Raw genomic sequence first — 12,974 nt, 5'->3', positions numbered from 1 at the left:
AGAAGGACATCATGCTTGGGAGGGTGGAGGGACAGCACAGGAGAGGAAGGCCCTGTATGAGGTGGATTGATTCAGTGACTGGGGTAATTGGGATGGGACTGTCAGAGACAGTGTGATTGGCACAGGACAGAGCGGAGTTTAGGGCTGTTGTACGAAGGGTCGCTATGACTCGCAAGTGACTCGATGGCACATAACAACAACAACAACATGACACTAAAAACTTCTCTTCATGGCTTTTAAAATAGGAGAAATTAGTATCATATTATCATTTTTATCATCACTGCAGGTCAGTATTTTATGTATTTCAAACCAAATAATTTTTTATAGGGATTTTAACAAAGATCTAAAGAAAGGGTATGTTTTCATTCATTGTTTGTTGAACATTTTCCTCCCTCCTCCTTCCTTGCCCCTCCCCCAGTCCACTTTGCAATGCACCTCTTGTTCCAGGTTGTGGTCATACATAAAATGTCTGATCATACATTCTTTCTGATAGTTCTTTTAGAGACCAACAATCAGTATCTTATACTCAAGATGCTGAATTTTAAATTGACATTGGTAATAGTTTTAAAAGTTCCTGGTTTCTTTTTTGCTTAGGTATTTGACTATGATTTTGGACTACAAGATGACTTTATGGGCTCAGCCTTTCTGGATCTCACACAATTGGAGCTAAAAAGGTAATTTTGAGCTATGGTAATATCCCTGGATTCTGTTGTGCCAATGGCCTTGTATTATAGATAATGGCTCTAGTAACTTCTCTGTCATCCGCTAGTTGAGAGCCCTTATGCCTCATTCTTGTCTATGTATTTGTTAAGAATAAAAATAAAGTTACTGTTGTTAAGTGCCGGCAAGTCACAGGCAACTCCTAGCGACCTTATGAACGAAAGTCCTGAGCACCTCCCGTATAACTTCTGTCCTTTCTCCAGGTTCATAGGGTTTCCCGAGGCATGCTATTGTGGAAGTTGATGCCACTACTGCTTCCAAGCTTGTTTTAATCAGGGTGCTTCACCAAACACTGTCCACCACGGGTAACCATTATTGCATTTGACCCATCAGTGTCACAGTGTTCGGCTTCACAGCAACCACAAGTTACCTCTGTACAGCAAGTGGACATACCAAGGTTACATGACCTGGAAGAATGTTTCACCAAAAACAATTAAAGGCAAGCCTGAGGGCCATGGAGTAGGGTCACCCACCTATGGCTTGGGAGCACAGCTTTCTCTCCATACAATTCTGTACAATTTCTGTCTGTACAATTCCTCAGTTGAGACAACTTCTCAGGTGTGCTCACAGGCCCTATGTCCTTCAGCCATACAGTGAAGGTTAGTGTTAACTAAGTTCCCTTGTGTTATTTTTGTTGTGTACCAGAGTGTCAGAACTGACCCATAGCTAACCCTCTAGCGAGTTTTCAGAAGCAGTTAACTTTCGGGGATGGTGTTGCCCATCTTCTCCTGTGGAACAGAGCTGGTGGCCTTGAACAGTATGCCTTCAGAATTGCGGTGAAGCTTCTTGCACTAGGCCACCAGAGCTCCCTAAACTTCCCTTAGTCCCGTCAATTATAGGATCTTCTCTCAACCCTTCAGCAAGCTTGGATGAAGGATCCTGGATCTGGCTTCAAGGGACAGCAGTCTCAAGTCAACTGTCTCCTGTTAGTCTCTGGTATTGTGCTGAGGCTGCTGCTCTCCGTAGATCCTGGTCTGACAGGGGCAGGAATATCTGTCTCCATGGATGCACACTGCACTCTTTGTGCCCTCTTTCTTGCTGGTAGTGAGATCCCCACCTCTGGACTAAATCCATTCAGTTTAACTTGGTGGAGTGGAGAAAGCTGGCCAATTCCATAGTGACTACTTTATACACCCCCTCTTTTAAGTTCTCTCAACATTGGTAGCCAAGAAAGCCATTTTGAACAATATTCCCTTGATATCACACAGTGTGACAGTGTATAATAACAATTTAAATCCCCAACCCTAGAAAGTAGTTCATATTTTTTTATTACACAATTCCTTAACTTGTTAAATTATGATATTAAGGCTTGCTAATCTCATCAACTTAAGCATTTAAAATAACCTGTGATTCTCAGTCTTAGCTGTTTGAGAAACTCCTTTGGAGAACTTTATAAATATTTACATTTCCAAGCCCCAGTCTAGTTCTACAGACCAGAGTCAACATGACTGGAATTCAGCTATATATTTTTTCCCCAAGATGTAAATCTTTATTAAAGAAGACTGCCACATCTTTCTCCGAAACAGCTATATATCTTTTAAAAAGCAACTCTTCAGTCAGTTCAAATGTTCAGCAAGGATTGAAATTTGGGGTGTGTTTTTTTATTATCTTTTCCACATAAGCATTTAGTACATGATGAGAATCCACCTGTATCATGTACTAAAAGGTAAGTGTCATGAAGACAAGGATCTAATTTCTTGATGTTTACTCGAACCTAGCAATGTTATCCAAGCATCTAATATGTGCTTAATACATATTTTGTGAATGAATGCATTAAGTGAATGACTTAGCAAGTAATGCACACTGCTAATTTGCTCACATTTCAAAATTCTTTCATTTTTTTTAGTACTAAATGTTTTACCTTCATAATCCTTCAGTTTATGGGAAACATTAGTCCTACCTGTTCAACATGAATTCATGTATGCAAGCAAGACACTACCTATTCTTTGTCAAGATTATCCATTATCTTCTGAAATTGACTATGAGAAATATTAATTAATTATTAATCTATTCTTACCTAATACCAAAACCTGTATTACTCAATTCATACAAACAGTGATTTCTTTGTCTTTCAGAGTTTACACCTGTATTAGCATAGCTTTAAGCAGTCAAAGAAAGGAAGGAAGTGGGGAGGGTAAATAGAAGCATTATTATAAATCGGAGAGATTTCAGAGGCAGTAAATCACATGGAAGGAGACTGCCCATCCATCTCCTGGGGAGCAGCTGGTAGCCTCGAACCTTGTGCCTTTGGGATTATAGCACAGCTTCTTGCCACTAGTCCACCAGAGCTCCCTTATCATAAATAATGAATATGATTTTTAAAAATTGCATCCTGCTTTCAAAATTTGTCCGCAATGTTCATCTGAGATACTATAATGTCTATCTTAATTTCCCCTTCTTCTCTCACTCATCTCTTTGCATTAAAGCACATGTCTACATAAAAATAAGCACAAAAAACCAAAATTAAGGTCCTGGTCCTTAAATGACTTTAAACTCAATGTGTGGAAAATAGCTGGTGTAGTTCTCTGCAGGTTTACAGATTATAACGAAGGGGTTTGCAGCTTAGTGTCGATGTATTACCTTGGCCTTTTCAGCGACCTTTCAGAAACCCATCAAGGGCGGACACTCACCCACAAAATCCAAACATACCCACTTGGCCCACAGAATATTGGATACTATATTAGTAACATTTTGATTAAGAATAAAAAATGTCTCAGCAAGATAGAGTAAAAAAAAAAGAGGTTTTTTTCTTTAAAAAATTCTTAAATATACTTACATCAATATATACAGTATAAATATACATATTTTCCCATTCATTTAAGGACTGTTCGGATCTAAACTATTTTCTCTAACAGGCCCATGGATGTGACCCTTAATTTGAAAGACCCCCATTATCCTGACCATGATCTTGGAATCATTTTGCTGTCAGTCGTCCTTTCTCCTAATGAAGGAGAACCCAGAGATGTGGTAAGTCTCCCCACAGCCTCTCAAGGACCTTCCATATTCTCATTTATTTCAATGTCAGGCACCTTCTTTGGATTCAGCAATAATAATAAAGAGAAGTTGCATATGAAAATCTGGCTTTGTTCTTTGTTTCTGTGAATACCGGAGTATTGCCATCCATGCTTACAATACCATTTGAACTCCAAATGTTCACCTCATATTCCAGATCAGAACCTCTTGTTAAAAAAGAAGAAATGTATTTGCATCTTTCATAATGTTGCTTATTCTTTTTGGACATGTTACATTCTAGGAAAATATTTGTATTCATTCAGGGAATTCATTTTTTAGTGAATTGAATATCTGGGATTCCATGTTGTGGTATCCAGACTTTTCTATTTTGATTGTATTGCCAGGTGTATCGTAAAAAAGAAAATGAGGTGAAATTATAACAGAGTTTCTGCTTTCTGGTATTTGTTTGCTGAGTGATAAGTGAGTACTTTTTATCTTCTTGACGGTCTTCCATATTGATATGGCCCATTTTACAATACTGGCTGGCTGTGCTTCCTTGTACACCATGCTGTGATGAGAAATGGCCAAGGGATACAGAGGGGCCAATTACTCCAACTCTATTGAAGTGGTGTGAACAATGTCAGGTTTGACCCATACCTGTATGTTTGGTGATACCTTTGTGCCATTCCTTACCAGAGATTATTTATTAGACTCAATCCGCTTTTATAAATCCAGAAGCAACTCTTACTTGATCAGATTTTACTTTTAGGCAAGTTCAAATACTATATTTCAGCAAAGTACATATAGCTTTACTAAAACAATGCCTGATTAAAAGTGCTATTTACTAACAAAAAAAAAAAAAAAAGTGCTATTTACTGTCTGTTGGAAAGTGTTGTTTTCTAGATTTTAGGTAAAAATAGTGAATTACAACACCAGTTCATATTCACTGAAAAAAATCACCCTTTTCTCCAGGCATTTCTTTTCAGCCTTTTAAAAAATTAAAACAATGATTGCTATATAATATTATCTATACACATATAAAAATATATTGGTACATGAGATACTTTACAAGCATGATAACGTAGTCAGATTTTAATAGTGAAAAGGAAATTTGTCTTTTCCAGCAAGTATTAATTACTAATGACTAATGTGAGAATTTAGCATGGTGAATTTATATATACATAAATACATATTTATATTTTAGATTTATGTATTTATATTTATTATAGATATATATATATATATATACACAGAGCGATACATATGCATATGCAGGTGGAAAGAAGAGTAAAAATTAAAGAAAAATATGGAAACCATTTATAAAGGGAACCTATTCATGGAAATCTATCATTTTACAAGTTTGTCCTTAAGAATACACAATCTCCCCAACATTAAGCTAAGAATATACCCTAGATGGTTAATCTGCATATGAGAATAAGTTATAAATATTAATTTATTGCTTTTTTCAAACAATCTTGATATTCACCAAGCATCTATAGAAAGCTAGGTTGTTTGCTAGGCAACCTGAATACAATGGTACTTAGATGCAGTGGAGAAAAATAATCTGAAACCTAATAATATGGAAGAAATGTAAAATCACAACTGCTTTAAGGGCTGTGATAGGCACAGGATTCTACAATGACAAATAATTGAAAAATTTGTTTTAGTCAACGGAGTAAAAATCAGAGAAAAAAATATTTCAAGTAGCTAGCACAGCACGTTTAAATACCCTAAGGTTAGAGAATCCATACTACATTCCAAGAATTTAAACAGTTTGGGAGTTTAGAGAAACCAAAAGTCAAGAGAGTTCATAGTAGCCCTGAGGTAGAAGGGACAGACCAGAATAAGTTGGGACTCATTGTCTGTGTTATGATTTGGACCTTTTTTCCAAAAGGCAGTAGAGACTCGTTTTAAAAATCTGTAGTCAGGAAGTGGAGTCATCTTTTCTGTCTTGTAAAAATATTGCTATATCTGCATTGTAGAAAGAGTAAAGCAGTACAGTGAATGCTTAGAGAGGGGTAAGGAGGCTATTTGAGAAATCTAAGTGAAAGATCAGGCTCATCAGGGTCAATCTAAGTTTGAATCAGGGTCATCAAGTAGAGACAGAGGGAAATGGACAGGTTTCCCTGTGCACAATAAAACTCATATAACTTGGTATTAGAATGTTCTTGTGTTGGAAGTTTCTTGTGTATTAAAATGGCATAAATGAAAATAGCTAAATCTCATGTATCTCCAGACTATCCAACCTGTGTCCCAACTGACCTCTGGGTGGTGACCATCCTCACGTTTTCTATCTGAACCTTGATCATAGATGAGGGTGCGGAGAGAAACATATAGCTCTACTGGGGGGTCCAGCATCTTATCTCCTGCGGTGTGTGATTGATAACCAAAAGTTGAGGTTGATTGGAGAGAAAGCAAGCTGGGTCAAGAGGTGGGGAAAAGAGCTAAAAGCCCTTCACACCATAGTAAATGCTATTAAGAATACTACACATTAGTAAATGTATTGAGAATGGTACGTGGCTAACTTGATATCTTAGAATGGAAATCTGAGTTTCTATGTATTACAAAAATTTTTTTTAAAAGTACACGTCTAGGTAATTTTCGTTATTAACTTTGTCTGCATAAAAGTTATACTTTTATGAAGTTCTCTAAAACTGTAAACACAATCAAACTAGATTTTGCTAGTTTGAACCTAGAGTTAACATCTGGTCAACAACAATGGGGGAGGGGGGAGACAGACAAACAAACAAAACACTTATTGATCATCTATTACACTTTGTAATAAATTATATAAGTTTCTCATTCTTCTTCTTTACAATATCCACTCCTTACTGGTAACCTCTGCCCTAGCTATCAACTTCTCTATAGTTCGCTTTCTCTCAAGTCCAAACTTTCTCCGGTGTCACCTGGCCTATTAAAGTATGTCTGTACTCCATCTGATGATCTATTATGGCTAATTAAAAAATGTACAAGTGATTGCCTCTATCTTTCTTATGATTATTTCTTTCAAAACCTAGGTCTAGTTATTGTAAGGGTTTAAGAACCATGAGAAAACATTATAGATTTTTTTTTTTAGTCTCACTTCAATATCCAGATCTCTAAAGTTGCTAAAAGCAATATTAAATAATTATTTTATGTTCTTTATTGAATTTTTATTATTTTATTATGTAGTTACTTATATTCTAATGGAATGAAGGTTGTATTATTGTGTTCAATATTTCTAAAGGGAGGGAGCTCTGGTGGTGTAGGGGTAAGAAGCTAAACTGCAATCCCAAAGGAACAGGGATCAAATCCACCAGCTGCTCGAAGGGAGAAGGAAGAACAATCTGTTTCCATGAGACTTACTGCCTCTGAAAACCCCCTGGAGGGGCAACTGTGAGTCAGTTCTGACTCAACTGCACAAAACAACGATTATCACAATGGTTTCTAACTACATACCTGTATTTATTCATGTGTAACATTTCTTGTGTTTGCTAACTATGTTTCTCTGGGCAAAATTTGAAGCTTCTTCATGAAAAAGTACGATGAAATGGATCTTCAGCTTAGATTTTCACATACAGTATCTGAAGCAGGAGTAGCATCCACTTCCTAAACAACATGCCTCCAGAAACTTTATGAACTTTTATAAATGTTGATAGTTATAGAAAGGCTTCAGGTCTTTCTTTCATAGAGTCGCTATGAGCCATGCTTGACTCGAAGGCAATCAACAACAACAACACTGAAATACTTAGCCTATTACTATAGATGGTAGTATGCTGAATTTACAGATGGTTTGCTGAACTTTCACAAAGTATCTGCTCCAAAACTTCAGAAGTAAATCATATATACGTTGTTGCTATTGTTGTTTTGTGCCGTGGGGTCACTTGCGACTCATAGCGACCCTATGTACAACTGCCCTAAACTCTGTTCTGTCCTGTGTCAATCTCATTGTCTCCGACACACTCATCCGAATTACCCCAGTCACAGAATCAATACACATCCTAGAGGGCCTTCCCCTCCTGCGCCTGCCCTCCACCCTCCCAAGCATGATGTCCTTCTCCAAGGACAGGTCTCTCCTTACTACATGACCAAAGTATGTCAGATAAAGCCTCAGAATCCTTGCCTACAAGGAGCAGCCTGGTTTAACCCTCTCCAGGATGAATCTGTTTGTTTTCTTAGCAGTCCATGGTACCCTCAATACTCTTCTCCAATACCAAAGCTCAAAGGCATCAATTCTCCTTCTGTCCTCGATGTAAAAATAATTTTCTACTCCTTTCTATACATTATTCTGAATAAATATTAAACTGTCAAGCATATAGTAGCTGACTTCTAGTTTGCCAGATGACTATGCTTGACAGTTTAATTTTTATTCAGAATAATGTATAAGGAAGCAGTAGAAAATTATTTTTACACTGACCCTTATACAACAAAATTGTAAGCAGAGTTCTGTCCTCTGCCATTATTATCTCACATATCAATTAAGTTTGGGGAATTTAAATCTTTAGTTCAAAGGCCCATTTTTGTGTCTGTGTTTATAAACTCTGCTAAATATTTTATGTGTATTAAAATGGCAAATGTTCAGGAATGAGTTTGAAAAGCTTTTAACAATAAACCCCTAACAACCAAATAGGAACTGGAACACTGGAATTAAGAAAAAGCCATGAAAAAAAGAAAAGGAGGAAGAAATAAATGGCTAGAAAATGCAGAGTTGTTAGCATCACAAAGCACTAAGATTTCTAAAGTCAGCTATCTTATGAGGTTGTTATGCACTGTTTAATACTGACAATTTGTTCTATGAATAATGCAGCTGGGCTAATTTCTTCTTGTGTGGATTGTCAGTTCTGGTTATCAGTAAAACAGAAGAAAAAGTTTCAAAAACTCTATCAGCCTAACTGATGCTACTAAAAACCCTCTAAAGCATGCAGTGACTAATTACAGCAATTTAAAAGTGTAGTATGAGGAAGAGCAGAAATATTTTTTGGCTGACTACATTAAAATCCTCTCCATTAAGTTCATGATTGAGTCTTTAAACTGAATCTCAAATGAAAACATATATATTTCCCCTGTTTTCAGAATCGTGTGTATGAGAAACCAAAATTTTCATGGGGGCATGTTGATGTGTTGCATGGCACCAGTGTCATTTCTGTTTTGAACGCATGTCCTGTTTTTTAATCTGCAAAAGTATGCAGTGTATACACATGTGTCCTTATATTTTGTATTTTGGCTTGATTGTGTGTTTGAGTTCTTTCTGGCTCTTTTCTTAGCAGAGTTCAATCCCCAGGTTCCTTCATTGGAGAATTTGTGACCTAAAAGTGAGTTAATTTGTGTTACACATTATTTTAAATAATCTTGATCTTACATATTGCTTGGCCAAAGCTAAAAAAAAAATTAAGAAACATATGAATTGACACTAGTTGACTTGTAGTGAATTTAATCATATAGTTAGTTCTCATGTTGGATTTTCACCCCCTTGTTTTCAGAATTTCCCCAGAGGCAACATTTGGAAGATATCTAAGTACAAATAATTGAGTGTCTATGTTTTATAAAATGTATATAGTGTAATCTCTAGCCATTCTATTACTTTTAATTTTCTATAGTAGCTGTCTAATAGCTAAAGAAACCATCACCAAAATAAATGGTTAAGTTAAAAAATGAATTGAGATTGTGAAATTTTCTAAAAACATAATTAATCTCTGGTGCATTATGTTTGTACACATTCTACTGGCTTGAAGGAAAGTTGGGAAGTTAGTCATCAATACAGAATTTGAGTTATAATAAAACTTTATAATAACATTGTGAAAGATAAATTCATATGTTTCTCAGCTAAAGTTATACAGCTAAAGTAAATTTTCCTTTTTCTAGGATTTGCTTCATCATCTATCTTTAACATTCCCCAATCAATCTTTCTTCTTTAACAAGTGTCAAAATTGCAAAGGAAATAATTTTTAAAGTCTAGTTATTAAATTATTTTTAATTATTCCACTCTTTTTAATTTAGTGAATCCACTTTAACCAATTTGCTTCAAAAGAAACGATACTTTGAGGGTGAGATTTTATAAACCTGTGGTTTAACTAGTTGGCCATAATTGTGTTAGAAAACCAAGGGTCATTTACAGAGTCAGTGGGTCTATTAATAGAAATCTAGATTCTATGTCAGGGAAAAATGAATTGGTCCTCATAACTGACAAATCTAATTATGCTTAGGGAAATCTCTGGATATTTGTTGGTATCAGTTCACTAATCTGAAAATAATGCCAGACAGAGTGTTTTTAAGACTAACTGGGATAGGGGGGGAAATGTCAAGTCTTGATTTTGCTTTACATACAGAAGGTTCATTACAGGGGTGGTTCTAAGTCAAGAGGGAGCTCCAGTGGCGTAGACTGTAGGGAGTTGCACTGCTAACCTGGAGACTGCACCTCTCTGTCTGCTCAGATTTATCTGTGGCTCCACAGGAGAGACAGGCAAACCTCCCCTGTAACTTATAGCCTCCAATAACACACTGGGGGGGGTCAACTATGGTTCAGACAGGACTCAACACCAATGAGTTTATTTTGTGTTTGTTTTCTAAGTCAGGGACAGAAAGGGTATAGTAAGAGTAATAAGAACGCAAGATAGGACAATCTCTCAACTGTTAATTCCTTCTATTTTCAAGCTGAATAGACAGTGATAGGAGTTCTGGTGGCCTAGTGGTAAGAAATTGCACTGCAACCTCAAAGACACATGGTTTGAATCCTCCAGCTGCTCAGTAGGAGGATGGGCAAACTCCTCCCATGTGATTAACTGCCTCTGAAAACCCACTGGAAGGTCAGTTATGAGTTGATTCCAACAGCATATAACAGCAACTGCATCAGACAGTGAGCAAGAGCATGTCCACCTTGTCCCTTCTTATCCTACTGCTTCACTCGGGTACCTTTTACATTTGTTTTTTGTTTTGTTTGTTTTTGGTTTGGGTTTGGGTTTTTGGGTGTTTTTGTTTTTCTTTTTGTATCTTTTACATTTGTAACAGCTTGCCTGGTACTCCCTTGAACTTGTATCCAGGGAAAAGTCTCCTGTTTTCCCACCCCTTTCCTATACCTCTGGATCTACCTCACTCAAAAAAGGGCATTCTGGTAAAAGGCTAATGAAAGACTTTGGGCCATTCTGAGTTAATAGGAACTGTTTAGTGACACCACCTTCAGCAGATACCCAAGACATGTACCATATCTGCTGTGCAAATGCTTGAGTCATGGGATGTGACTTTCACCAGCAGTATTCCTGAATTATACTGGGCAGCGTTGCCAGGAAATTCTACTCTCCCTAATGTTCTGGAGAGACACCCCCTTTTCACATAACATTTCTTATAGAATGCAATTTATATCACAAGAATCTTAAATGCTGGAGAATGATGGTAAATGACTAGGAATTAAGAGAACTTACTTCTTAACATTTACTTAATTATGCAACTTACTTAGGTCAAAACATCTCTGGACTTGCAGCTGTTTTCCATTTAAATCTGCCTTCTGGGAAAGAGGAGTATTTATTATCTGACCCTTAATGGAACCATTTTTGTAAATAGTGCACATCACAGAAATAACTGGTCTCCAGATGCCTTTTGGTGATAACGGAGGAAATGATGGTAATGATGATAGTGGTGGTGGTGTCTATATGATACTGATAACAGTGACTTATTAACATCAACAACAATCAATTCTGTATCTACTATATGTATATTTCTACAACCCAGAGATGGGTTTTATTCCTTCAAAGTGAACTGAACATCAACACTTTCAAAATATATAAGGTGCTTACTATAATAATATTTGAAAATAACATCTTTTCCTCATCTATGTGGGGGGAAATGATCTTACAAAATCTATTACTCTTAAATATTTTGGTCAGTATTTAATGTTGAATGAATATAGATGAAATACACACTAATATGAATAAATAAAATTAATATAGATGGAATATACCAAAGTATACAGAAAAGAAAGATATGACCATACATTTCACACATTTATGGTCTTGTTAGGGAACTTTTATATAATACCATCCTCTCAGTTAGGACAGAACTCTGGCTTCTGTATGAAGGTTGGTTTTATTTTAAAATCATTTCTTCTCTGTAGCTTTGTAATCTAAAAGTAACTTCTAAAACAATCCTAATTTGAAGTGGATTCTGCTGAAATTGAAACAGTTCTTTGAGGTACTAATGCACTTTATATATGTGTGTGTACACACACACACACACACACAAATATATATATATATATTTGTAAATGACTATTTACAATATTTGTAAATATTACAATATTTGTAAATTATATATATATATATATCAAGCATTACTATAAGCTATAGTTTTTTGCTACAAATATTCCTATTCTCACTATTTTAAGGATGATGGTAAAGATTAGAATAAAGAGATTAAAAAGAAAAGTTAATACCTTGGCATTCATTGACAAATTTGTTTTAAACTTAAAAAAGGAAATAAAAACATTTAGGATTTTGTAGTTATTTTGTACAAGAGGACAATGATCTTGGGCCTTCTTTAAAGATCTTAATAATTTCTTTTAATAAGACTTTTGATCATAAATACTTCTTATTATAACATAAGTATGCTAATTTAAAGGATATGTTTTGAGTAAATAGGCAGCAATATGATTTGAATAAACATGTAACAAGGAAGATCTACTAGTGTTGTTATTGTTATGTGCTATTGAGCTGAAACTAATTCATAGCTGACCTTACAGAGGGTTTTCAGAGGCTATTTATTGAATGGAAGGAGATTGCCCATCTTTCTCCCTTGGAGCAACAGGTGGACACGAACTGCCTGCCTTTGGGTTGGCAGTGTAACTCTTTACTTCCTAGGCCACCAGAGCCTCCCTACTAATAGAAATAATAATATCCATCACTGTTCTCAGTTTAAAATATGTATAGTCCCTGCTATAATTAAAAACTACTTAGTAACAGAGACAATTTAAAATGCTACCAAAACAAAAGAAAAAAAAGTTAAATATGTTTTTTAAAAATGATTGTTTTATGCCTGGTAAAATCAGTTATACTGTCCACTTCCACCAGCAAAAGCAGCAATCATGAAACTAAATGTGCTTGTTTATAATCAATAATTAAATTATTTCAGCATTTCTATTCTGTTTTAAATATATCATCCCATTTTTTTATACAAGACAATAGGCCAAATGAACTCTTACCAGAAAGACTGCTTGAATGTTAAAGGCGCTTCTAGTTGTGTGTATATGTTTTTCTAAAACCATTTCTGTCTTGGATAATTGTTGCTGGAAGCTGTTTGCTCTTTAGAGAGTTAATGAATGTTAAGTTTCTTCTAGA

General features: G+C 35.7%; 1 protein-coding gene across 2 annotated transcripts in view; it reads left to right on the top strand.

Annotated features, from left to right (window-relative positions):
- Positions 1 to 12,974, top strand: part of MCTP1 (multiple C2 domains, transmembrane 1) — a 906,633-nt gene that overhangs the window by 537,121 nt on the left and 356,538 nt on the right. For both annotated transcript variants that reach the window (XM_006885367.1, XM_006885366.1), the window contains 2 exons: positions 595 to 674; positions 3,576 to 3,687. In XM_006885367.1, the coding sequence (XP_006885429.1) occupies positions 595 to 674; positions 3,576 to 3,687 (192 nt within the window). The remainder of the gene's footprint in view (positions 1 to 594; positions 675 to 3,575; positions 3,688 to 12,974) is intronic.

The sequence above is a fragment of the Elephantulus edwardii genome, unplaced genomic scaffold, assembly GCF_000299155.1.
Source record: "Elephantulus edwardii isolate Elephantulus edwardi_28Jun2011 unplaced genomic scaffold, EleEdw1.0 scaffold00043, whole genome shotgun sequence".
Taxonomy (NCBI): Eukaryota; Metazoa; Chordata; class Mammalia; order Macroscelidea; family Macroscelididae; genus Elephantulus; species Elephantulus edwardii.
Note: the sequence above shows the minus strand (reverse complement) of the source record. Positions and strands in the feature narration are given on the sequence as shown.